At 37.1% G+C, this 25870-nt stretch overlaps 1 protein-coding gene across 3 annotated transcripts in view; it reads left to right on the top strand.

Moving 5' to 3' along the window:
- LOC120769141 overlaps positions 1–21669 on the top strand; it is a 39356-nt gene extending 17687 nt beyond the window's left edge. For 2 of the 3 annotated variants that reach the window (XM_040096014.1, XM_040096013.1), the window contains 5 exons: positions 9205–11068; positions 12102–12459; positions 12526–13131; positions 13207–13541; positions 13604–14241. In XM_040096014.1, the coding sequence (XP_039951948.1) occupies positions 9764–11068; positions 12102–12459; positions 12526–13131; positions 13207–13541; positions 13604–13816 (2817 nt within the window). In that variant the 5' untranslated portion in view covers positions 9205–9763 and the 3' untranslated portion in view covers positions 13817–14241. Of the gene's footprint in view, positions 1–9204; positions 11069–12101; positions 12460–12525; positions 13132–13206; positions 13542–13603; positions 14242–14388; positions 14681–14740; positions 14981–18630; positions 18939–21650 lie in introns of those variants that run through there. The other variant, XM_040096015.1, reaches the window with a different exon arrangement.
- The last annotated feature ends 4201 nt before the right edge of the window (positions 21670–25870 follow it).

Here is a 25870-nt window from a genome sequence, read left to right as displayed (position 1 = left end):
AAAAATATTTGACAAACTGAAAAAATTTAATAAATTTAAAGTTATTAAAATTAATAATTAAAATATAAAGTTTAAGGAAATTAAAAAATAAAAAAGAAAATAATAGATTAAAAAAAAATCATTACGCTACTATAAAATAATGTAAACAAATAAAAAATTAAGAAATAAGAAAAAAATATTATTTAAATGCAAAAAATATTTAAAGAATCATAAAAAAAATTAAAAAATAAACATAAAAATTATTTTTAATTAAAACAAGTTAGAAAATTAAATGAAATTGAAAAATATGTAAAAATAATTAAAAATAAATTTTTAATTCCAAAACTATTTAACAATATTTAATTTAAATAATTTTAAATTTATAAAATATTATAAATAAAATTAAAAAAATAATATAAAATTAAGAAATAAACTAAAAAAAAATAAATAACTAAAAACTATTAAAAACAAATGGCAATAATGAAAAAAATATTTTATAAAATATATTTATAAAATTAATATGGAATTTGTAATTTTTTCAAAAAATATTTTATAAATATATTTTATAAAATAAAAATTACAAATTCCATATTAATATACATATATAATTTAATAATATATTTATAAAAATTACAAATTCCATATTAATTTCCATATTAATTTTATAAAAATATTTTTTAGAAAAATTACAGATTCCATATTAATTTTATAAATATATTTTATAAAAATATTTCATAAAATATTTTTTTTCATTATTGCCATTATTTTATAAAATATATTTATAAAATATTTTTTTTTAGAAAAAATTACAAATTCCATATTAACGTATCTTATTTTGCGCGACACCAATTCCAACCACAACCATTCATTGACTCATACTCCACCGCCACTGAGTTTAATAATAAAAACAACAACAACAAATAGTACGACATGAAAATTTTGAAAAAAATAGGCAAGCAAGCAAATAGGCAAGGCACCAAGTCATTGTAAACTATTAAGCGCATATGAGCGCTCATAATGCCCACACACATTCGTACACACAAAACTACATATACATAAAGCTATAATAAAGTACTTTAACAAAGATCTAATAAAATGAAATCGAAATTTAAGCTGCTCGTTTGCCAATAAAAGGCTTGTGAATAAGTCAAGTCACAGCGCCAAAGGTGAGCTATGCAGCAAAATCGACGCGAAAAATAGCTGAAATGTATAGACGTACTATATATGTATATGTATATGTATATATATGTATGAATGTGTGTAAATATGCATATACATATGTATATATATAAGCGTTTGGCATTAGGTAATAAATAGCATAATCCACCCGCCGCCGTTGTCGTCATTGGCGGCTCCAGCGCTGATCATTTAAATCGGATCAAGCCGTAAATCAATGCATTCACTTGAGCTGCTACTTGGGGTATTACATATAGTAGAAAATATATTATATACAATAATTATTAATAACAGCGCGAAGCATGTAGAAGTACTTACGAGCATATATGTATATAAATACATATGCACTTAAATACATAATATACTTGCATTCTAATGCAAACGCGCACAAATGTTCGCACAAACAGTTTGCTCGTCCGTTTGCCAACTGCTGACCATATGAAGAAATCTTTTTACAACTTTTAATTGCTTGCTTTATGATTGTAGAAAATCGCCGATTTTTTTTCTTGCCACATATTGAAATCATGCAACGCTTCGTTTGCTGCAACGAAATCCAATACGAGTACTCGCATTCAAAAGGTTCGAAACACGACAATTTAAACACTACTAATGATAAATTAAACAAAATTATTAGACAAGAGCGAGTAATAAATCATAAGTGTGTATGAGTATATATTTTTATGTATGTATGTATACACATACTATGCTATATAATAATTAAAATATAATTATTGAGTGAAATTAGTTTTGAATCTAAATGCTGCATGAAGGTCGATGGCATACTGAGGTATTTTAATACAGCTGCCATGTCGAAACTCAGCAGGCTTAGCAAAAGCTGAGACAAGTCGAGACTGAGCAAAGTTGTTATATTTTTAGAATTCCATCGGACTGTTCAACTTTTAAGAATGTGTTAATACTTTTTTTAATTTATTCTTAACAAAATTCTAATAACTATGGAGCCACCGTGAGCATTGCACCGCTTATAGCGATCAACCAACATTGTGATATATTGTGTAGTACGACTGGTCCACCAAATAATCAAACGTCACGGGATTTTCTTTCCAGTGCCAATTCTTCTTGGCCTACATCTTTAAAAGATCAAATTGACGCAAGAACTAAAGCCGCTTGACCGACAGAAGCGTCGTATCCTCGTTAATTGGACTGAGCAACACCTTGAAAACTATACGGCTTCGTCAATAAGCAAAATATGAGTTATTAAACAGGCAGCAAATCCACACGTAGTCCATAAGTCACCATTGCAACCCGAAAAAATTACGGTTTGGTGCGATTTATGGACCTCCGGCGTCATTGGGCCGTACTTCTTCCGTGACGGGTATGTTACTGTGAATGGGAATCGCTACCGCTCACTGATAACCCAATTTTTTTGGCTCAAATTCGGTGATATGAACTAGGACATCCAACAGAACGGCGCCGCAAGCCACACAGCGAATGCCTCAATCGATTTATTGTAAATCAAGTTCAGTCAATTGGCCGCCTTAGTTGTGCGATTTGACGCCGTTAGATTATTTCCTGTCAGACTACGTCAAGTTTATGGTCTACATATGCCAACAAGCGTTTACGAAAATTAGAACTTAAATATTTTAGAAACAACTTGGATACTGTTACTTAGATAATGATGTCTTTCTCATATAACTAAGAAGAAACTTAAAATCAGAAACGATTAGTAGTTTTTTTTTTTTTGTTTGAATTGAAGTTGAGAAGATTTTCAATGAAGTACTCATTGGTTTAATTACGTCATCTATTTGTGATCAGTTATTATTGTGACACTGTTGCAAACTACAGCACAAGTTGATGCTATGATGGCTTGACAGTTGTTTAGGGCTCAGTAGAGTAATCTTTTTTCGATTTTCTTTTTGCATTTTCTGTTCCCTTATACCCTTAGAATTAATTTAGAAACCCACTTTACCCTTGGAAGATTTCGAAAAAGGCCCAAAAATAATAATACCGCTCGACGTTCGGAGTGCTCGGAGTGCACACCTCAAACTTTAAACGCGTTTTTCTCAAAAGACACTTTTTTAAACTGGCGGACATGATTCCGGTCGAACTACTAAACCGATTTGCTTAGTTTTTTTTTTTAATGTTCACCATGTTTTTATTTATCAAATTTTTTATGATTCTACTAAGGACGATAACCATTCACGTAATTTTTAAGAATAAATTGGGGTTTTGTGTTTATCTCATTCACCCAGCCATTTCTCCGACAGATGGCATCAAAAAAATCTGAAAAAATTTGTTTAAACACTCCACGATACTCGTACGAGTATATCTCATGATATGTGAAAAAAATTCCATTGTAGAATAAAAATTTATATGAAAAAAATGTCAAAAAAATGGGTCAGATTACCCTACTGACCGCTTTAATGAAATATACTGCAATGCCACGTCCTTAACTGGTTCAAAACACATCGAGTCGCTGTCAAAAACTAAATTTTCAAAGACTATGTACAAAGAAAGAGTCATTGCTTTGCCGGACTTTGTTCGAATTGTTTTTGCAAAAACTTCGTAGCCCGTCTCACCCAAATGTAAGTAGTTACAGTTATCAATTCCGAATGTATGGAAATTTGTGCCCCTTCTACATTACAATATTTCTAATACATTTTCGAAACCTTACACAATCTACCTCCGATATCACCTGAAGACTAATTTAGAACCTATAAGCATGATTCTGGCAGTAGCTAGTTGAGTAAAGTGGGGCACACTTAGGTCTTTAAGAGTACCATTATGAAACTACCATGGAGAGCATTATAACTGTCTACGGGACACGGGTTTATGAGTTTGATATACAAAAGAAGTCAACAATCATTGGAATGGAGGGAATAAAACGATCCGAAATAAAAAAAACCACGCCAAAGCCGCTCAAAAATCAAGTTAATGCTGATTGTCTTTTTTTCGATATTCGCGGTTTGGTGCATCATGAATTTGAAAGAGCAACTCAAGGATTTAACACTTTATAATGCAGCATCGCATCGAACAATGATTGTGACCGAATTTAAAGCCAAAAATGCAATGAACCACTAATTTCCGAACGCTGAAGAGAATGAAATGTCCGGTTACACCCGTTCTTAGTCCTTCCTTATTTCTTTGCATATTACTTTCAATATGAAATATTAGCGCTTCAAACTTTAAAGTCTAGAGATCCTTTCTATTGTAATATATGTATGTAATACCGTTATGCTTGTCATATGGCCACATGCTGCCACTAGGCGCACCTTCGACATATTAAGTTTCGCTTCGCACAAAAACATATACATATATACTTACATACATGCTCGTATAAAAGCTTTAAAAACCAATTATTCACCAAAATAACGAGCATGTCTGCCTGAAATTCACGATGTTAGTATTTGTTTTTGTTGTTTTCTTTGTTTTTTTTAATTTTATTATCGAATATTTCAAAATGTTATCAAAAACCAATTTTATTACAACTTACGAAACACCAAAAGCATCGTTAACTGCACAACAACAACAAGCAGATATAATTTTTGGTTTGGAACTCCTCATTGCCTTATAACTAAGAAGTATGAAAATAGAAACAACAAAAATGAAACAAATAAAATCTCAAATAAAAATCTGCTCGGTTGTCAAACTATTTGACTATTTGTGCCTCCATCAGCTCGGTGCTGCAGACAACACCACCGCATCCGTCACGACCATCAATCGCAACAACAAGCACTGCTTGCGGCGAATCGCTGTCTGCATCATCCAAAAACCAAAAACAAAAAAAAAACAACACAAAACAAACCTACAGTTCCCACCATCAACGAGAGCGAATGCTGGTCCAAGTTATTGGCCAAGCAGAAAAAAACCCACGAATTCGCCATGAAGATTTGTCCGTCTGCAAAAGCTGCAAAATTGTTAGTTTGCTATGCAAACACTTGTGTCTTTACATATATACATACATATACAATTATATATGATTATGTATGTATATATGTACATGTGCACCTATGTACTATGTTTGTGTGTATGAATGATGCTGCAAAGAAGTCAATTGTCCTGGTCAACAGCTCTGTGGTTGCGGTAGTCACTCGGTACTTCGTACATCCGTATGTGCTTGTGTATGTATGTATGCGAATAAAATCTTTACATATTGCTGTCGTTGTTGCTATTGTTGGAATTGTTGGCAGCCGTGCCGCTTAGCTGCCAAATTGGCTGGTGGTTGACCCTTTTACTTGACTTCTCATTTCGTTTCGTCTATGAAATTGTGATTCGATTTATTCCGACGATTTGTTTATTATGGAAGTGTCTGACAAAGTAACCGGCTGAAGTACACGGTTGAGGGTTTGGGTAAATATTTGTCGTGGTATATATGTACATACATATTTGCATGTATGTGGGCTCTGTGTTGATGCAGAGGTGGTGGCAATGCTTTTCGGCAGGTCTTTTCAACAAATACTAGCGAGAACTGCGATATATGGTCAACGGTTCGATTACATGTTACATATGAATATACAAGTATATACTTACATAGTAGGTAGTAACGATTTTTACAAATTAAATGAATATACATATGAGTATAGAGTATACGGATTTCGAAATCGTATGGAAATGGACAGGGAAACAGCGATAAGCATAATTACGCTTGGGTCCAAACTGGATATTCGGGTAGGAGATGCTGTCTTTTCAGTAAAATTGGGTCCTAGAATCGCCTACCGTCAAGATCTCCACACAAAGATCACAGCAATTAAAGAAAACCTTCTTATACTGACAAAGAGTAGGACAATAAGCAATATATTTATACAAAATTGCATACCAACAAATACTCTGAAATTGTAAATAAAACGATTCTCTCAATCCACGAAACACTTTTCATAGGCACATTTTGAGATGGCCTTCAGCTACTTCATGGAATTTTGTTTTATCTTTTCGATCGATTGAAAATGGGCTCCACCGAGCGGCAATTTCAGTTTGAGGAACAAGAAAAAATTAAACGGAGCCAAATCTGTTGGCTGATGGGTATACTTAGGTTAGATGTGAACACAGTTGACGCCCAAAAGCGATTGTTACCGACCAAAACATCAAAAAAAAAGTCCACAAAAGGATTTGTATGACTATAAAGTGAAATTGTTGGAGATGTCAGGCGCTGGAGATGTTCAAGTATAATAAAAACGCGTCTTTGCGTCAATATTTGATAATGGATGGAAAATAGCTCCATCAGTTGACTCCGAAGTCCAATCGGCAGTCATCCGAGTGGACTGCACAGGATGAACCCACTTCAAAACGTGGAAAATGCAAAAGTCGGTTGGCCGTTTGAAGAACGAAATCACCTAAAAGTAGCCGCATTTGAAGAAAAAAAATGACTGATTCACCAAAACAATGCACTGTGGCACAAGTCAGTGGAAATGGTAGCAAAATCCATGAATCTACCGTATTTTCCAGATCTGACCTCCAGCGACTATTTAATATCCTCAGATAAATTTTCGTCGAAATAAAAGGTGATCGTCGAAACAGTAGCCTATTTTGAGGCAAAGGATAAATCGTTCTACAAAAATGCTATCGGAACGTTGGAGGGTCGCTATAATTAGTGTGCCACAATTGAAGTGAGCTATGTTGAATAAAAAAAAATAATTTTGTAAAAAAATATGTTTTACTATGGTTCAACGAGGTATTTTCAATTGACCTCTTATATGTTGGTCCAACGGTTTAAAGACAGATGGAAAGTCAGATATCACTATATAAAGCATACTGAGGCTTAAGGAAGGTATGGATTGATGGCATTAGTCCTTGACATTACCCAACTATATTTGATAACACATTTCCGAGCAGTTTTATGAATAAGCTCACACAATGATCGACATATTTTACATAAATCTGTCAGCATAACGCGAATCATTATATGTTGGAGTAATTTGTATACCCATTTCTTACATTTTCGGCCTTACATAAACGTCTTCTCCATTTAATTTTGCTTAAATATCTTACATATTGTTTGATATCTACCTTGACGCGATTGAACCGACATCGTCGGACTTACAGTGGAACGAATGTGAGAACCATTAAAATTTTCTTAAACTTTTTTTGAGCCATCGATTTTAAGGCAAAGTTGTTTAGGGACTATACGAATTTCTTTGTCAGTGTTTGAGATATTTTAATGGAATTTAATACCTACTTAAGCGCATTTGGATATTCTATTCATCATTTGTCGGAATTGGCCAGTACGGACAACTATATCACATATATGTATATACAACCGATTATTCAGATTTTTAAAATTCGCCTTAAAAATGGCTGGCTCGACTCACAGTTTTATAGGCGAAGTTAGTCAGGATGATCCATATGATTTCCCGCATATGGTATATCTGTGATATGCTGATACTGGAACAATGCCTTCCAAACACAGAATACTTCTAGCTCGTTTCAAATTCTTAAACGAGACTTTTGAAAAATTTAAGCTCTTACCACTTCTGAAAGACACTTGTCAATCGGAAGCTGAAGTTCTTGTATTAGGTGTATGGGAGATGTGTATAGTATATACGTGATGTAGGCAATTTTTGTTATCACGATATATGTATTTTCACCAGAAAAGTAATCTCTATGGGTTTTATAAGGAAACATCTCAAATTGGCCGATAGTACGACATAAAGAAGTTTGTAATGCCTATTTTTGGTATATTTTATCCTTTTTCGACATCGCAAAATATTATTACCAGAAGAAGTGGTTTATACACAAAATTAACAATATTAACGGTATAAAGTCAACCAGATGTTTGAGAATCCTTATATTACATACGATTCCTTATATTACGGCTCGTACATGGAAGCTAGCAGAAATATTCACGCGATTTTATCTATATATGTAAAGTCTTGTATGGAAAGGGTAGTCTTTCCTCAATTTCATTCAAAAAGAAGAGAGTCGGTTTTCCAATTTTTTCTTCCGTCCATTCTATCGTTTGATATTTGGACCTCCAGCGAGCTCAGCAAGCGCTGGTCACCAACTAGAACTTGTTCGTAAGAGGTTCTCCTACTAGCTCTTAGCAAAGTGAATATTCGCTGCAATTTTAGGGGTTCTGACTGGCCACTGTTCATCCCCTTGCGGGTAGGGGTTAGAATTTACCCGTAGTAGGGCATGCCAGTCGTAAGTGGCGACTAAAATCCATATGCACTATGTCTTTCTTTCTGAGCTTGCCTTGGAATGTCAGCATAGTCTATGTCAGAAATAGTGCTATAATACGCAGTTTGATATGATACTATAGGCTTTATATTTATTCCTGATATAAAGACATTTGTTGTTCAAACGAAAAATGTCACCAGTCATTGAGTTTTGGGGACTCAGGGACTGAGGTCTTACCAGAAACTTTAACCTGGTACCACGGGGAGCAGTTAGCCCTTGGAGTTTACTCCAATCTGTGCATTGGGTTTGGCCCTTTGTGGAGATTCGTGGTGGCTGTGGTTGAAACCTAAAGGCAGGTAGGATTGAAAAATTCAATCCAATGTGGAGTCGCATTGCGGCCGGATGCCGGACCCAAAGTACGGCAGAAGTTTTAGATCGGCCTCGTACCCGACCAAGGCGGCTAAGGTGTCCCTAACCACCTGAACCAATTGGAACCAAAATATATGTACGTGGAAAATGCATTTATACTTTGGGGCTCTGATCAACACATTGTATTTATCTATGTGCTTCTAGAAAGCACCGTGAGGTAAGGCCGTAGTCATCAGGTACTCACGTAAATCACAACAATTGTTGGCCACTGTTCAATAGGATCACACGCGGTGCGGCCAAGTAAAAGCAAAACTTCTCTTCAAATTTCAATGAAATCGAGAGATTTGTGATCCGCTAATTTCTGGTTTTAGGTATTACAAATAATCTTTTGTTCACGGTATTCTTCGAAATGAGATTCAATCAAGGTGCCGACCCTGTAGCTTAAAATAAACATTGTTAATGGGAGATATGCAATTAAAAATTACGATTTTTCATGACTTTATTGAGTAAATTAAAAAAAAGTATTGTAGTTTTATCACTTTTTAATACTTTCCATTTTCATCTAATCAACGTCTTATTGTTTGCTTTACCTTTTTTTCTATTCTACAGCAACGTGAGCCACTAACACTTTAATGCCACACCATTATCACTGCAACGCACCCCTCGAAAGCACTGGCAGATCACCAAACCCATAATAAATGTGGATAAAATGAGTAAATAGCGTGGTTAAAGCTAGCAATGAGCTGCAATCGAGATCTTAGCTGCTGCAGAACTACGCCGAACACCAATAAATAACGAGCCGATACCCAAGCCGCACCGTCTAGCTGATTGGTTGGTGTGCAAAAGATGCGTTCGCTTACGTAATCGAAATCAAAGTGCAAGCAGCCAGCAGTTCCCGCTAACACAGCCGTGCCTATAAGTGCGCTCATGGCTAAGCGCGCCGTGGCTTCATTTGACTAGACTGCAACTGCTACTCTTTCTCACCCGAAGTGCAATTGACATTTTCATTCTTGGTGACTTCGTGCGCACGCGTGTGTGTGTGTGTGTGTGTGTGTGTTTGGATGTGTGGCAAAGCACCGGCAGATCGCTGATTTAACTTTGCGAAATCGATTAGCACCGGCGAAACTTCAAAAGCACAGCAAGCAACAGGTGAATAGTTGAAGGCATAATGGCTAGCGCGACTGGCGGTCGCGATGCCATTGAATGTGATGGCAACGCTTCTGCAATGGCCATAAATATGGCCGAGACTGGCAAAACAAACAATTACATGGCCAGCAGCAGAAAAAATCGACACGATGCCCACGGCAACAGTGAGGGGCCGAGCAAAAAACTAGAATCAGCGAAATTTGGGCATACGAGTGGACGCACGGCTGAGGGTCTGCGTCGGCAAGCGACCAAATATCCACACGGCCTGAATATCAGCATACAAACAGTGACCACTAATGAACACCAGCACAACACCACTAGTAATGGCAACAACAATAACAGCAGCAATAATAATAATAGCAGTCTGCATGCCAACAGCGACCTGAATGCAAATTATGGCTACTCACGAGCTTCCACGCTGCGCAGCAGTTGGGGTGGCAACAACAATGACAAACGGCAAACGAACAGCGATTTGAATGACAGCATTAGACAAACCTCACATGGCCGGGATGCAGCGGTAACGTCGGACAACGGCCACCGCAAATATCGCATTAGTATGATCAGTAGTCCGGAAAATCTGGCCGAATTGCAAATGCGCCGCTACAAGTATCCACTCACCGGCAACTACTATCTGGACACACAAGATGCGATGAGCGTGAAACAGCCACCCCCGCTGCCGGTGCTGCGCACATATCTACAGCGCTTCGGTCGTTGGAAATATCTACGCTGGCCCATTATATTTGTGGCGAGCACATTGCTATTCTTCGGTATCATCACCTATTGCATTTGGCTGCACGATGTGAGTGTGGCGCGAGAGCGTTACCAGCGACGACGGCAGGAAGTTAGCAAGGAGGCGCAGTTAGCCGATAATGAAGCGCAGCTCATCAACTTTGTTGCAAACACGTTGGACGTGTGGCAACGTGTTGATGAAAGCATTGCAACCACAACAAGTACTTCGGCAATCAGCACCACCAATTCAAATGTAGCTATAACCACAGACCACAATCGGCAACACCTACAGGAATCGACGATTTTACGTGCAATTAGCACTCAAGCGCGTCAACCACCGCCCAAGCAGCAGCAACTCACAACATTCAAGTATGTGGTGCCTTCGAAAGGTGTTGTCACCGGCGACAAGAAGCAGCACACCAAAGTGGCTGTTGATAAGGACAGAGATGAGACAATGTCCGAAACCACGACATATGCCAGCGCTGAAGCGGCTCTGATACCCACTAACGTGCTGCATTACAGCGGTTTTAATGGTCATCAGAACAGCTTTGGTGTGCCCATCGAAGAGGGTCACCGCATTTTGAGGCTTTTTAATAATGTAAGTAGTAATTCATAATTGTAATCGCTTTTGGACTAATGCGTCCTGAGTCTGTGGACATTCATGTTCTTTCTTAATGCATGTGCTATAGGACTGAGATTTTGTTCGTATTAGAAAAGGTTAGATCGAGGTACAGACACGAACGGAATTCACGAAGTTTCCGTTTGAAGAGTTGAAATTCATCAATTCGTCCGATTCAGTTAAGGTACGACATCTGAGAAGAAAATATCGAGATATTTGCTTCCTCCATCAAACTTCTACAATTGTCTTCTGAGTAAACTCGCATCTATTCAAGCGATAGTTTTTGATTAGGGAGCGCCAGACTCACGTGAGGCCGATCCGTCCAATAATAGCATTCAAGAAGCCGACGGTATTCCGGGTCGTTCGCAGTCTTATTAAATCGGAAGGAGTATATCCTTTCTTGCAAGCTCATCGGCCTCATAGTTCCCTACTGCTCTATCGGGTTCCATTGTGCAGAATCATGTCGCAGTCGCGCATGTCACAGTTCTCGACCAGGAATCACCGGACTTACGTGAGGCCGGTCCATCTAGTACTAGACTTAAAAAAGCCGTCGGAACTCCAAGGCGTCCCCAGTCTGAAAAAATCGGAACGACTATATTCTTTCTTTCAAGTCTGAATAAATCAATAGGACTATATCCGTCCTTGCAAACTCATCCGCCTCATAGTTTCTAACGATTCTGTTATGACCTGGCACTAAAATCAGCTCATTCATGAAATAACAGGTTAAGGCCTAAGAATCGAAGATGTATAAATATTGTAGTTACAGTGAAAGCTACCGAGTATCGAGGCTATGCTAGGGACAAATCATTTTCTTTTGCATAACATATTAGTTATAATTGTATGTCCACATACGACAGTTTGGCTTGAAATAATCTTTGTGAGAAGTGAATCTAGCTGGAAAAGGTGCTTTTCAAATGTTACCTCCAAGTAAAGACATCTATTAATTAATAAAAACTGAAGTTGTCTACAAATACTTCCTTTTATTTACACAGTCTCATTCTTTTTCCAACAGGGTCTTTCACCAGATCAACCCTTTACCCCAACAACCAAGACTTTGGCTAAAGTATCACCCACGATACCACCGCTTGCAAAGTCTAAGCCCACACATGCCATGTCATCAGGTTTTCGCACCACCGCACAAGATAACGGCTGTTACTCAACCACGCTGCCGATGTGTCAGGGTGTGCTGGACTATGATTTAACATACAATTCGACAACAAAATTACAGCTTAACGATCAACAAGCTTTTCAGCAACTAGTTCATTCGAACTGTTCAACACGTGCGCTCGAGTTCATTTGCGTCACACTAGAACCGGAATGTAGACCTTCACATATTGGTATATTGCCACCTTGTCGGAGAATTTGCAAAGGTAATTAACACCAAAAGGCTATTAAAAATAGAATTTATAGTTGCTACTTTCTTTCTTGTCTTAAAGCCGTACTTGAAGCATGCTCCATTGTCATAGCCAACTGGGACGCGCTAAACGAACTGTTTGACTGTAATATCTATCCCGACTCCAATGATCCGCACAAATGTGAGGATCCCACGAGAAGACGCGACTACTGTTACGACAATGAGTTCGCCTGCTATGACCGCACCTGCATACCGCAGCAGTGGCAGTGTGACAACATCAAGGATTGCGCCGCTGGTGAGGATGAAGAGAGCTGTTTGATTTGCGATCATCAGGATGAGTTCCGCTGCCGCTCTAATGAGAAGTGTGTGCCCGAGTCGGTGCGCTGTGATTTGAAATACGACTGTTTCGATGGTTCCGATGAGGAGGAATGTGATGAGTATGGTTCCGGCGATGAAACAGCGGTCACTTTCGATGAAGCCGCCTTAAATACTTTTCCACGTATATTCTCATACGCTAGCTTCCTATCGCCCAATCAAACTAATGAAGGTTTATATACCTACATCACGGCGGCCACCGATGACGAGAACGGCACGAAGTTTCAAGTGCATGAAATCACCAATCGCACAAGCGGCATATCTACGGAAGAGGTGACAAACAGTGTGCCCGGCGATGGACCCAAAGGTTTCGGTGAGTTCTTGCCTCTAACTCCCACTCTCTTTTGTTCATTATCTCACAAATGTACATATATAAATATATTTGCAGTAAACTTCCGTGACAGCAAGGAAATCATGATGACCAGCGACACGGAGAATAAATTCAAGTACTCCTCGGCTGCCACCACCTCACGCCTCGCCACAACAAATCGCAACAATAATAGCTTGATCAGTGGCGGCAATAAAGTATCCTTTGGTGCCACCACACCCCTGCAACCGGCAGCCTCAATGCGCATCGGCATCACTACCGAACCGGCCAACACATCCGCAGACGACAAAGATAACGACGACAGCAAGCGCAAAAAACCAGCAAATACTTGTGCGCCCCATCAATTGCGCTGTGTGAGCGGCGAGTGCATCACAGTCAATCAACTCTGCGACAAGGTGAGCTTATGCCACGCTGATGCACTGTGAAGTGCTTGGTAAAGTGTTGATTGTATTTGCAGAAAATTGACTGTCCAGATGGTGCTGATGAGCTGATGTGTATCTACAAGGAGCAGCGCAGCTCGACAACAACAACAATGCGCAGCAGCACAGACGGTCCTTCGAGCCGCAGCCGAAGTGTGCGCACGCAGTCGACGACGGCGGCGGCGACGACAATACGTACGGATAAACGCTCCTTGACACGTACGACAATAAAGAGAAAGGTGAAAACCTAATGTTGCAATAACAACAACTACGTAATGGCTACTTGAAACCGTTATTGTTGCACACATCCCATTTTATCTAACTGTACAGCGCGTGTGTGTGTGTATTGTTGTTAAGTTCCACATAGTATTTTAGGAGTATGTATTTTTCTTGTTGTTCTATTCTCACCTGGCTGCACTTTTCCAATATTCTCTTCTACATTTAAGCATTACATTTAGTGTTGAAAATTGATTTAGCTTATTTACTGCGTACCTATGTCGTTGCTTGTTTTTTGAACAAAAAACATGAATATTTTTAGTATTTTTTATGTAATTATTTCTATTGTTACAGCTGTAACTACAGTTATATATAAATATTTACGTATTTATAGAGACATTTGTATTATATGCCTTGATTCATACTGTTGTTAGCATGTGTAGTTGACTTTAAGGTTATGTTTTTAAATTCAACACTGTAAAAAATAACTTTATTTTATTATAAACTCGAAAAGTAAAAGTAAATAATCTAGTTTTATATTGTATTTCGTATAACTTAAGGTTATTCTTTGTTTAACAAGATAAAACAAGCAGAAAATCTTTTTTAGATGGTGTAAGAAATACGACTAGGTCATCTTTACACTCCTGAATTATCGAACTGTTATTCATACTCTGGAATCAAACGCAGAAACTTAGAACTTTTATAGATTGTTGTTGTTGCAGCGGCAGAAATCTGCCGAATTGACTATACATGGCCGGATAAAAATCCGGGTCCGTTTCGGTTACGTAGACTCGACTATCTTGAGAACGAAAAAAAACAAAATCCAAGGTATTATGTTATTGCCTTGCGTCTGCTATAAATATAACAAGAACAACTTAAAGCATGGTGCTGTTACTTTGGTAAGTAATCCCAACTTCACTTGAGAAAACCTAACTTTCCCCAATCTGACTTCTATCTAGGTTATATATAGATACAAGCTTCGTTATTTGGATAGCTGGTAAACGAAAAATCGAAATATACATATGATAACAAGAATCACCATTTCAGTTTCAACGATTAAATTATACCATATTCGAATGCGAATCTAGAAAATCTTCGATAAGCGATTTTATCAAAAACTTTTGAACCTGTGGGTGTTAACATTGAAAACGCAAGAAATTATGTAAATTAACGAAATGTAGAAGTAAACTGGATAAAAGGTAAGGATGCCAAGAACATATTTCTTACCCGATTAATGTATCAAATGTTTAGTTGCAAGAACAAAAAAAATTTGCAATTAATTGGAAGATATTAAACGATTAATCGTACTTTTCGATTAATTTTGTTTCTAATGTTGAAATAATGAAATAACTTTATTTCAACTAATTATAATCGCATAGAAAATATTTCCCATACAATTATCAAGTAAGATTAAGATTGCAAAAACAGTAGGTATTTTTGAAAGATTTTTGGTTCTGCGAAGCTTTGCCAATGACATTCCGCGGGTATTAATGTACCAAACAGGTGCGAATGTTTGTTGGAAAGTAGATTAGGTTTAGGATAAACAATCTTAATTAGTAGATTAGGCTTAGGATAAACAAACTTAATTTCTTACCACGACTCGACAGTGTCCGTTTCAGATCTAAAATTTGGCAATTCAAAAAAAACTTTGCTCGTCTTAGGAAAATATAGCATTATTCAGCCTTCGCCTTGTACTAAGAACTAATGATTTATGAAGGGTCCAAAGTTCAGAATAATTTTCCAAAGATTCCTTGATGTTTCGCTTCTACTTTCAGTTTGTTCTGCGTCCTCCATTTCATTTCGTCTTTTTTATTGGAGTAGACACCGCCAGTAAAGAAAAAGAAGAAAATACACCGCTAAGGCGGTTACAGCCGAGTTTGCAGTAGCGCGCCAGATGTTTTTCATTTTCGCTGTTTGGCGCCAATTACCAAAACTTCCAGATTCCTTTCAACCTGGTCTTTCCAACGGAGTAGAGGTCTTCCTCTTCCCCTATATACCCCGGCGAATACTTCGAATATTCTCAAAGCTGGTGTGTTTTCACTCACTCGGCGTTTCCGCTGTCTCTTAATTCGTTGCCAATGCGCAAAGAACCATAAATCTTTCGCAGAACCTTTCTCTTGAAAACTCGTAACGTCGACTAATCAGAACAACATCTGAATGCCTCTGCACCATATTGCAGAGCGGGTATAATTAGCGGCTTATAGAGCTGCGTCTTTGTTCGTCAAGAGAGGAATTTACTTCTCAATCGCCTACTCATTCCGAAGTAGCATGGCTTAGAAAAGTTATTCTGCGTTGAATTTGGAGACTGAGATTACTATTAGTGTTAATACTGGTTTCCCACAACTTTGTTGTTCTTCAGATGGGTAATTGCTATTCGAAGCTCTTCATGGTCGGACAATGGAACGACCGCTCCATCTTCTCGATTGGAGAATCGGGCTCACCATCTCCTGATGGTATGCTTTCTTGCCATTCAGCAGGCTGGAGAAGTGTTCCCTCCATAATTTTAGTATGCTCTAGGCATCAGTTACTAGATCACCTCTGGGGGTTCTACAAGAATACGCTCCGGTCTTAAAACCTTCTGCCAATTGGCGCATCTTTTCGTAGAAATTTCGAGCATTACTCCTGTCGGCCAGCTTTCCTCTTTACCTCTCGGTATCTATCTCATCACGCGCGTGTTGTGATCGATTGTAACGTTGCGAGGTAGTCTGACTGTTTTCTCTCCAACGCGACACGGCATTTCTCATTGTACCTGCCGTTCTTTTGGCTTTTCCTAAAACCAATGGTTTCGTAGTATAATTCCTTGGCTCCTGGCCCCGCGCCAATAAAGATGCCGCTTGCATTTGCTGAGCCTAACTTTTTTTCAAGCGCGTTGTCAGATGATGACCGGTTGACCGATGGTAGGCTTTCACGTAAAGATCATTGCGAATAAGCTTTGACATTGATCTGGTAGTTATGTAAATTTCTCCTGATATTATTTTCTGTTATCTGAAAGAATTTATGCGAAGGTATTCACGAACAGTTTTTATACTCTGAACAGGCTATATTAAGTTTGCCACGAAGTGTTCACCCAACAAGAAACGTCGAATGTCCTATAGAAAGTTTATATAAACTATCAGCGGGACGAAATGAGTCGGTATAACCATGTCTACCTGTCTGCATACACGCCTAGTTTTAAATCCAAAAAGCTCAACTTATGTAATTTTGTCTAAATTTTCAATGTATAGTTTGAAATGTTCATATTATTTAAAGTAATGCCGTTTTTCGGCAAAAAATCTATTTTTAATAATAGTATACCCTGGAGTTTGTCACGAATTTTGTAACACCAAGACCGTCGGACCCTATAAAGTATATATATAAATGATCAGTATGTTGAGCTGAGTCGATTTAGCCATGTCCGTCTGTCTGTCTGTCCGTCTGTCCGTTCGTCTGTCTGTATATATACGAACTAGTCCCTCAGTTTTTAAGATATCGTTTTGAAATTTTGCAAACATAATTTTCTTTTCAAGAAGCTGCTCATTTATCAGAACTGCCGATATCGGACCACTATAACATATAGCTGCCATATAAACTGAACGATCGGAATCAAGTTCTTGTATGGAAAGCTTTCACATTTAACAATTTATTTTCACAAAAGTTGGCACAGGTTATTTTCTAGGGCAACAATGTAATCTCCGAAGAAATTGTACAGATCGCCTTACTATAGCATATAGCTACCATACAAACTGAACGATAGGAAAAAAGTTCTTGTATGGAAAACTTTTGCATTTGACGTGGTATCTTCACGAAATTTGGTATAGATTATTTTCTAAGGCAACAATGTAATCTCCGAAGAAATTGTTCAGATCGGCTTACTATAGCATATAGCTGCCATACAAACCGAACGATCGGAATCAAGGGCTTGTATGGAAAACTTTCGCATTTGACGAAATTTGGTATAGATTATTTTCCAAGGCAACAATGTATTCTCCGAAGAAATTGTTCAGATCGGCTTACTATAGCATATAGCTGCCATACAAACCGAACGATCGGAATCAAGGGCTTGTATGGAAAACTTTCGCATTTGACGTGGTATCTTCACGTAATTTGGTATGGACTACTGCTTAAGCTAATAATATAATCTTCGAAAAAATTGTTCAGATCGGATTACTATAGCATATAGCTTTCATATAAACTGTACACATAGTTACTAAAACAAATCGACCTGTGCAGGATATATTAGCTTCGGTGCAGCCGAAGTTAACGTTTTTTCTTGTTTTTTAGTAATACCAGAATCTATGCCATATCTCTTGAATCAATTTATTGACTGCTGTAAAATATAAAGCGATAAATAAGAACTTTTTTTATAGTTAAATTTTCTGAATAAAGTTCGTTGGCATTTCCGATATTTCACGCATATTCATATAAAGGCACACATAACTTACATACATACCCATCTACGTGTTGTATATTAAATGACGATTCGCTCATAAATGCGCCCAAGGCAACAAATTGTAGAACTCAAATGAAATGTTGAATACAAAATCGATTTTGATTGATCGTTTCAACAGAAATCCGATTTAGTTTTTCCTCGTTTTTTGCCAACATTTTTTATTGAAAACAGTTTATGCGCATGCATTCATCAGCCCATGCTGACATTTTCGCACAAAGCGGCACACAAACGCACAAACTTCCATGTAAACGCATGTACAACTGCCGGCCGCCCCTCGCACGCGCTTACATAATCACTTAATCCCAGCAGGGCGTATTAATTTTTCGGTTGCTGGCAGCAATATCTCATGACACCTAATTATTTTCTCTTTTCAGCACTTTTTACCCATTTTTTGTTACAATATTTTTTACCTTTTTGCAGAGGAAACAGAATAAAATCGCAGCGCATTAATTGGCACACGCTGAAACGTTTAATTTTGATTTGGATCACTCAAAAAGTTTGCGATATTCGCCAACCGATAAACCAGCGACAAGCGGCAGCTGTTTGTCGACAACTACCACCACCACACCTTCATCGCAATTAGTTGATATCAATCACTGCGTCGGACATTTCGGGCGTCATTTTCATGCTTTTCACAAAATTCTCGAATTTCTTAGCAAAATGCAGCACAGTTGAACAGAAACAGTTAATTAAAAGGAAAAGGGTTGATAGTGTACGCATGTTTAAAGGTAAGTGAAGGGGTAAGGTTACCAAAAACATATTTGGGCTCCGATAAATAAACACGTGTGCCTTACATTTTTTTGAAAAAGGCGAAAGGCAATCGTTTAGCTTTAACTCACTAAAGTCACTAAGCTACATACCATATATGTCTGTATGTATGTATTTACGAAAGTCTACTTCCCAGGTTCATTGATTTCCATTTTCGCCAGGTGACCACCGTTAGCTTTATGTTCAAAAGTCTGGTAGTTTTTTTATCGTGAATCCATTCGTTCAATTGGCTATTGTCCTTTCAATAATTAGTTGCTCTCTTGATGGAAGTCAGCATCCCGCGTTTCAACGTTTTCGTTCTGGTGTAGAGGTGGTCGAAAATTCGCCACGATCCGGAAGGCCTGTCGTCGAAAATTGCGATAAAATCGCTGAATTGGTGGAAAGAGACCGGCATAGTAGCAGCCGTAGCATCGGTCAAGAGCTGGGCATGAGTCATCAAAAATTCATTTCAATTTCAATAAAAAAAAAATCAATAAAAATACTGCAAGACTTTTTTGACAACCCATTATTTGTTTTTCAAATAATTCTGAAGCAATCCTCTAAGCACTTTTGGAACTCTGATTGAGGTATCTCAGGTATCGAAAAACGTTGACCCCTTAGTTTATTTTTGACGTATGGGAATAAAAAGAACTCATTCGATACCAAGTCAGAGCTACTCGGAGGATGACTCATCCAATCGAAGAACAACATTTACTTGGAAGTGATTCGTGCGCGAACAACTTTTTTTGGATTCGGCTCATCTTGAAACACCCATTTAGTCGACTGATCTTTACTTTCGGGCTCTTCCGCGTAAATAAGCGGTTCGTCATCATTTATCAGCACCGCTATCGTATTTTTAACATTTGCCTCGACCTATCGACACGAGCCTTTTTGAGCGATTAACAAATTGTGGTGGATCCAACGGGAACAAATTTGTTTTTTTACAGTCAAAATTTCATGCAATGGTCATGGTGACCTTGCAATATCAGAACAACAACTTTCTTGGAGAGATCTACGACCTCTATTGAACTCGCCATACCATTGATAAACATAGGACCTTGCTAGAGTTTCATTACCAAAAATTTAATTTAATGCACTGTTCCCAAATTTAACCACGTCGAAATTGAAAAAAGCACCAAAAGTCTTATATTGAGTATAGAGGGCTATACATATGAGAAGCATTGATTCGATTTTACTCACCACCAGGACACATTGTTTTCAAGAAAATTCTATTGTTATATTATATCTCGCAGATTGACCGCTATTTTCTGTAAAAAATCATTCAGATGCACTTAAGGTCACGTATTAAGTGTCTGGGAGATTGATAAGCTAAGATCCGCTTTCGACCATTTCTAAACGTAAGATGACATAGCTTAAAGTTAACATTTCTACAATTTGAATGTGAAAATAGGTAAATGTGTGTTTTATATAATGATTGTTGTTCAGATCAGATACATATTTGTTGCAAAGATTTTTAAATTTCTATTCTTGAAATCTTTGTGCCGAAAATTTGTCCATGAAAAGTTGAAAATTTTGAAAACTGATTTATGATTAATCGATTTTTTTATGATAAATTGAAAAAATAAATATTTTTACAACCAAATCTATATATGGTTTAGTAGCATTCAAGAAATATGTAAACTCCTCAGAAATTATGAAGTCAGCTGTTAAATAAAAAGTGTTTTTAGTACAGCACTGACAACAAAAACATTGAAAAACGCAACCATTCTCAAAAAAAAATTTAAATTCGACTTGGTTTTGTTGGCTTTTTATCTATTTGAGGCAGTCAGAAGCCAAATTACAGTTAGTTAATTAATGATGTCCAAAATATTTTGCCAATACATACATATAAGTATTTATATATTCATTATGCATGTATATATGTAAGTATGTAACTAAGCACAACATAATTTTTTATTAGCTAGAACCGAAAATTGAATTCAGGTTATTCAGAACGACTTTTCGTGTAGGTATATGTCCAAACAGATTAACTGTAAATGCGGAAAAAAGCAAAAATAAAATATTAATTCAAATCAAGTTGTGAAAAATTAGCTCGACCTTAATCGCTTTACGCACTCGAGCAGTTTGATTTGTTGTCCGGTCAACTCTTGTGTAGCAGTTCAAAAACTAATCACCTTATTTACAGTTATTCGGAAATCGTGTAAATTATAAGAATATGTGTACACATATACAAATGTACTACGAATCAGTGATTAATAATAAGCAACTTTATGGCTTGTTACTTGACTCTAATGACGCCTATGTAAGAAAAGTGGAACTTAATTATTCTAATTAGAATAAAAATAAATTCAAAATGCAACAGAAATGTGCTGCAAAGTAAAAATACTGTAGAACAAAAACCTGTATCAGGAACTGCATGATATTGCTGATGGGCGCCCTTAGGACTCGACTAATGTAGCAATTATCCTTTCCGATAACTGAACTTGTGCCGACTTACAAGTTGTGATTATACGTAAGTGGCCCTTTAAACTTCTCGTTTTGGTAATCAATTTGGTATTTGGCAATTTCCATTTTTAAAAGTTTGACATTTTTGAAGTTATACATACCCAGAACGTTTTAAGATTTGACCACAATTTGTGTTGTTTACAGTTACTTAAAATATTCATCTTGACCGAAAAATGGAATTAAATAAGGAACTTTTTTTCGTTATTTTTTTACAACATTCGACGCAGATTAACTCAGCAGCAGTGCATCGATGAACTTAATTCAGTTTTTGGTGATGAAGCTCTATCAAGGACCAGTGGTTATCGATGGTATGATGAATGCAATCCAATATCACTCCACGAGGAATTTCGTGCAGGTCGTCCAAAAACAGTTGTTGTTCCGGAATCTATTGATGATTGAAAAAAAAACCAAATTCGTCGAGATACGGGCCGGTGGAGTGGGGGCTTCAAAACAAAAAAACGGTGCGTCCTTCTTCATTAGTAAGGATGTCGTTATCGGGTTAACCATTTTCAAAAAAAAAATAATAATAACAAAATGGCATCGACTTGAAATTTCGATTTTTTTAAAAATACTTCAAATTAAAATTTTTGGAAATCCAAGATAGGCACGACAGAGCATATGTAAGATATGTACCAAATTTCAAAGGAATCAGTTCAGTAGAACTATAGATATCATGTCAACCACCACAAAAAAAGTAGTTTCGAGAAAAAAGCGTTGAAAGTTTAGGAGACAATTCTAGTGAACACGGACGCTACGTCACAAAATCGGCTGTATCTTCGAAAATAAGTCGAATTTTGAAAAATCCTTCCAAGGTCATATTTTTGAAAGTCTAAACTTTCAAACTATGCAAAAAAAATCGATTTTTTTTCAAAATCCTAGCCCAGAATACCTCCTTAACGAAAAATTGATCTGACACAATTTGTCAATCCCATAAATAGGCATGTCTATGATATCCTAACAGGTAATGAATCGAAGATTTACGCGTATGTGGCTGAAAGTAAACAGCAGTCAACAGTATGGGTATTTCCAGATGAGCCGCATCTAACAAAATATTGCTCACACACGGAACACTTACAAGTAAATGATTGGCTATGCTGTTTTTTGGAAAAGCTGGACATGTCGCCACCATAGAACTAGAGCAATAAATTCTGAGTGCTGCCCAGCCTCTTGTTTGCCAGTTGCCTTACGAGAAATCAGGAAAACCTAACCCTGAAGACGGATTACACTCGGTGAAAAAACTGTATTTTTCAGCACTCAAAACATCGATTTGATGACTAATCCACCGCAAAGTCTTGACTTAGGAGCGAATAACTTCTTTTCATTCCGGTACGTAAAAAATAAACTAAGAGGTCAAGATTTTTCGACATCTGAAGAGGCGGTTGATGCGTTCAGAACGTATGTTTTGGAGATACCCTAATCAGAGTGACAAAAAGTGCTACGATAATTGGTTTGAACGCATGCAAAAGTGTACTCAAAGCTCTTGGATTCATCTCCGTGGACAGGGATAACGTAACCTCCATCGCGCCCAGGCAGCTCCTGGAATTGATCAGAGTGCTGGACCATTGTGACCATATGTGATAAAGCAGAGGGCACACTTGACCATAGATCGCAGTGCGAAACCTCAATTATCTTCTATCCAGCTACACAAAAGTGTAGCGATTTTATTTGGGAATAATTTGAAAAACATTAAGGCGATTTTCGATGACTAATAACTGTTTTTGTTCTCTAATCCAGAAATATAAAAGGCAACCCTCGTAGTATAGGCACAGGCACTACAACTTCACTGAGGACCAATACTTGACCTAATTGCGTAAACCTCGTTAGCCAAAGAGTGCTTACATCAGTACATTATGTAATATTACAGCCTGTTAGAGCGCTAACTACTGCTCTACTAGTGTATCGATTTACTAATACATACATATGTACATACAAACCAACATATTGGCACACTCCACTATCACATTTCCAATTTCCAGCGACAATCGGCGTAATTTTGATTGATTTATAATTAAATGCAAATCGATGATAAGATTATGATAAATGGCTTTCTGTTGTTGGCTCTGCGTATTTGATGCTGGTCAGCAATTACAACAAAAACAACTGTAAACTATGCTAAAACGGGTTTAATGAGCGCGCCGAAAGCCAATTCAATTTGTTATTAATGTCAGTCGGCACGCATTCGCATTCACTTATATTTTTATGTATGTATGTATGGACATATGTGTGAAGCCATTCATTCGCATTGCGTTGACCAAGTGAACATTCATTGGCCACATTGGACGTGGTCCTGGGCGATACGATACGCGTATTAATATTGGCAATGACAACTGCGAGTGCAATTTTATCGGCGCGGCGACGTTAACATTGAAGCTTGGCTCACCATTGCATATTCATTACCCGAATAATTGGCAATGCAGGCTAGAAAGGAGACAATGGTTTGCCTCTGTGCGCAATTTAATGCTCATTAAAATTGGAAATATGTTTGTGTGCGCACATATACATATGTATGTAAGTGATCAGTTGTGCTGTAGCTATAAATTTTGTTAGACGCTTGCTGATACTGATACCAATGTGAGTTTTGTGAGTAAATTTAGCAATGGAAATGTGAGGCATAAATCATTATTATATATAAAAGAAAACTTGGCAATAAATTTATTCGTGTATATGAGTTCAGTAATATTTGTGAACAAATTATTTTCTTTAAAATGCCTTTTACCTCACATAACCGCACAAAAAATAATCCAGCGGTATTAAATAGTGCAATTTTGAAGGCCATGCCTTAAGCCCACGACGGCAAATAATGCGCTCACCAAGAGCTTTCTTCAATAATTTCGCTGGCCGTATGGCAGCTAGCGCCGACTTGTTGGAACCAAAGGTCGTCTTCATCAACACCTTCCAATTCGAGCACAAAAAAAATCATAAAACATGGTTCAAGTAATATGAAACAATTATTCCCTCTGCCCATAAAGCAATATCTTTGAAACAAAAAAATTTACATACTATCTGTTCATAAAATTCAAGTAACATTCCAGTTTTTAAAGTCGCTTGGTTATTTTATGATTTTTATTTTTAACTTAATTGCATTTATTTAAGTTCGTTAATTTTTTTTAAATTTTTTTATATGATTTTAATTTAATTTGATTCATTTTATTTTCCCAAAAAAATAAATTGTTTTGACTCAAAATTGTAAATTTTTGTTTTGTTATTTCATCACGATCAAACATTATTATTTGTACGCATCGTTAAAAAATCGTTATTTTTATGAAATAAAATTTTTAACTTTGTTAAATAAATATTTATTATTTTTTCCCATTTTTCTAATTATTATTATTTTTTTTAATTTTTTTTAACTACTTAAATTTAATTATTTTTGATGCAATTTTCTCAACATTTAATCCTAAAAGGCACATATATTCTTGCCTGCTGTTCTCCCAAAACTTCAATATTCCGACTTTCCCTGAAAAGCAGCTTGTAGCTGACCAATCACTTAAAGCGTAAACCAATAAATTTTCCAAATTTTCTTCCTTGCAGAAATTAAAATAAACAAGATTTTCTACTTTTTCCCACCAAAAAGCAGCTAAATCCACACCAGTGTACATAAGCGTGTATGTATGAGTTGGTGTCGAGCGCCATAAAGGTGTCCTTATGCAAATTGAAAGCAATAAAATCAAATTGGTTAAGGCTCATTTTCAAGAAACGTGCGCAACTTTACAACAAATTTGTGGGTAAATTACGAGCCGGCTTGAGTACATATTTGCTTTTTAAAGCCACTAGAAGACGCTTTTCATGATTATTATTTTTTTTTTTGCGCGCATGAGGCGCTCAAGAATCAATTGAAAGGGTTAAATGCGAAACCAGTTTCCCGCAATATTAACTAGCTGCAAGATTCACAAGAAACAAGTTTTTCCTGCAAACGCAGCGGAAGAGGAGTGCTCGTGCAACACCCAAACACCCAAGAAAATGCAAAGTAGTATCTATTGAAATCGAATTTCCAGCGCACGACAGTACCTTTGTTCCTTTGTGGTGAAAGTACTGTCTTATGCGCTTGCTTTGTTGCAAGTTGTGCAGCTGAATTTTCTACGCTGCAATTTCGCTTCGCTGGCGCATCTTTTCTTTCCTTTCTTTTCCACAATTCTTGCAGGATTTCTTTTGCTGCGGCAAACATTTGTAATGACAATTCCGACAACTTACAACTCGCAGAATAATAAGCGAAATCCACTAACAAGACTAGTAGCGCGGTCGGTGCAAAAGGTACTGCCAGCGGTTGCGTTAGCCACCCTTTCGTGCTGCATGCAACGCTGTCGCTTTGCTTAAAGATTTTAAATCCTTTCTTCACCTTTCTGCAGTTTCGCTTATTGTGCGCGTATTTTTGTTGTTCTTGCTTTCTTGTGGTGGCTGTTTGGCGTTTAATAATGCGCGCATCAGCGGATATTAATGACGGTGCATT

This window comes from Bactrocera tryoni, chromosome 2 (genome assembly GCF_016617805.1).
Source record: "Bactrocera tryoni isolate S06 chromosome 2, CSIRO_BtryS06_freeze2, whole genome shotgun sequence".
NCBI lineage: Eukaryota > Metazoa > Arthropoda > Insecta > Diptera > Tephritidae > Bactrocera > Bactrocera tryoni.
The sequence above is the reverse complement of the archived record's forward strand: the minus strand, read 5'-3'. Positions and strand labels throughout refer to the sequence as shown.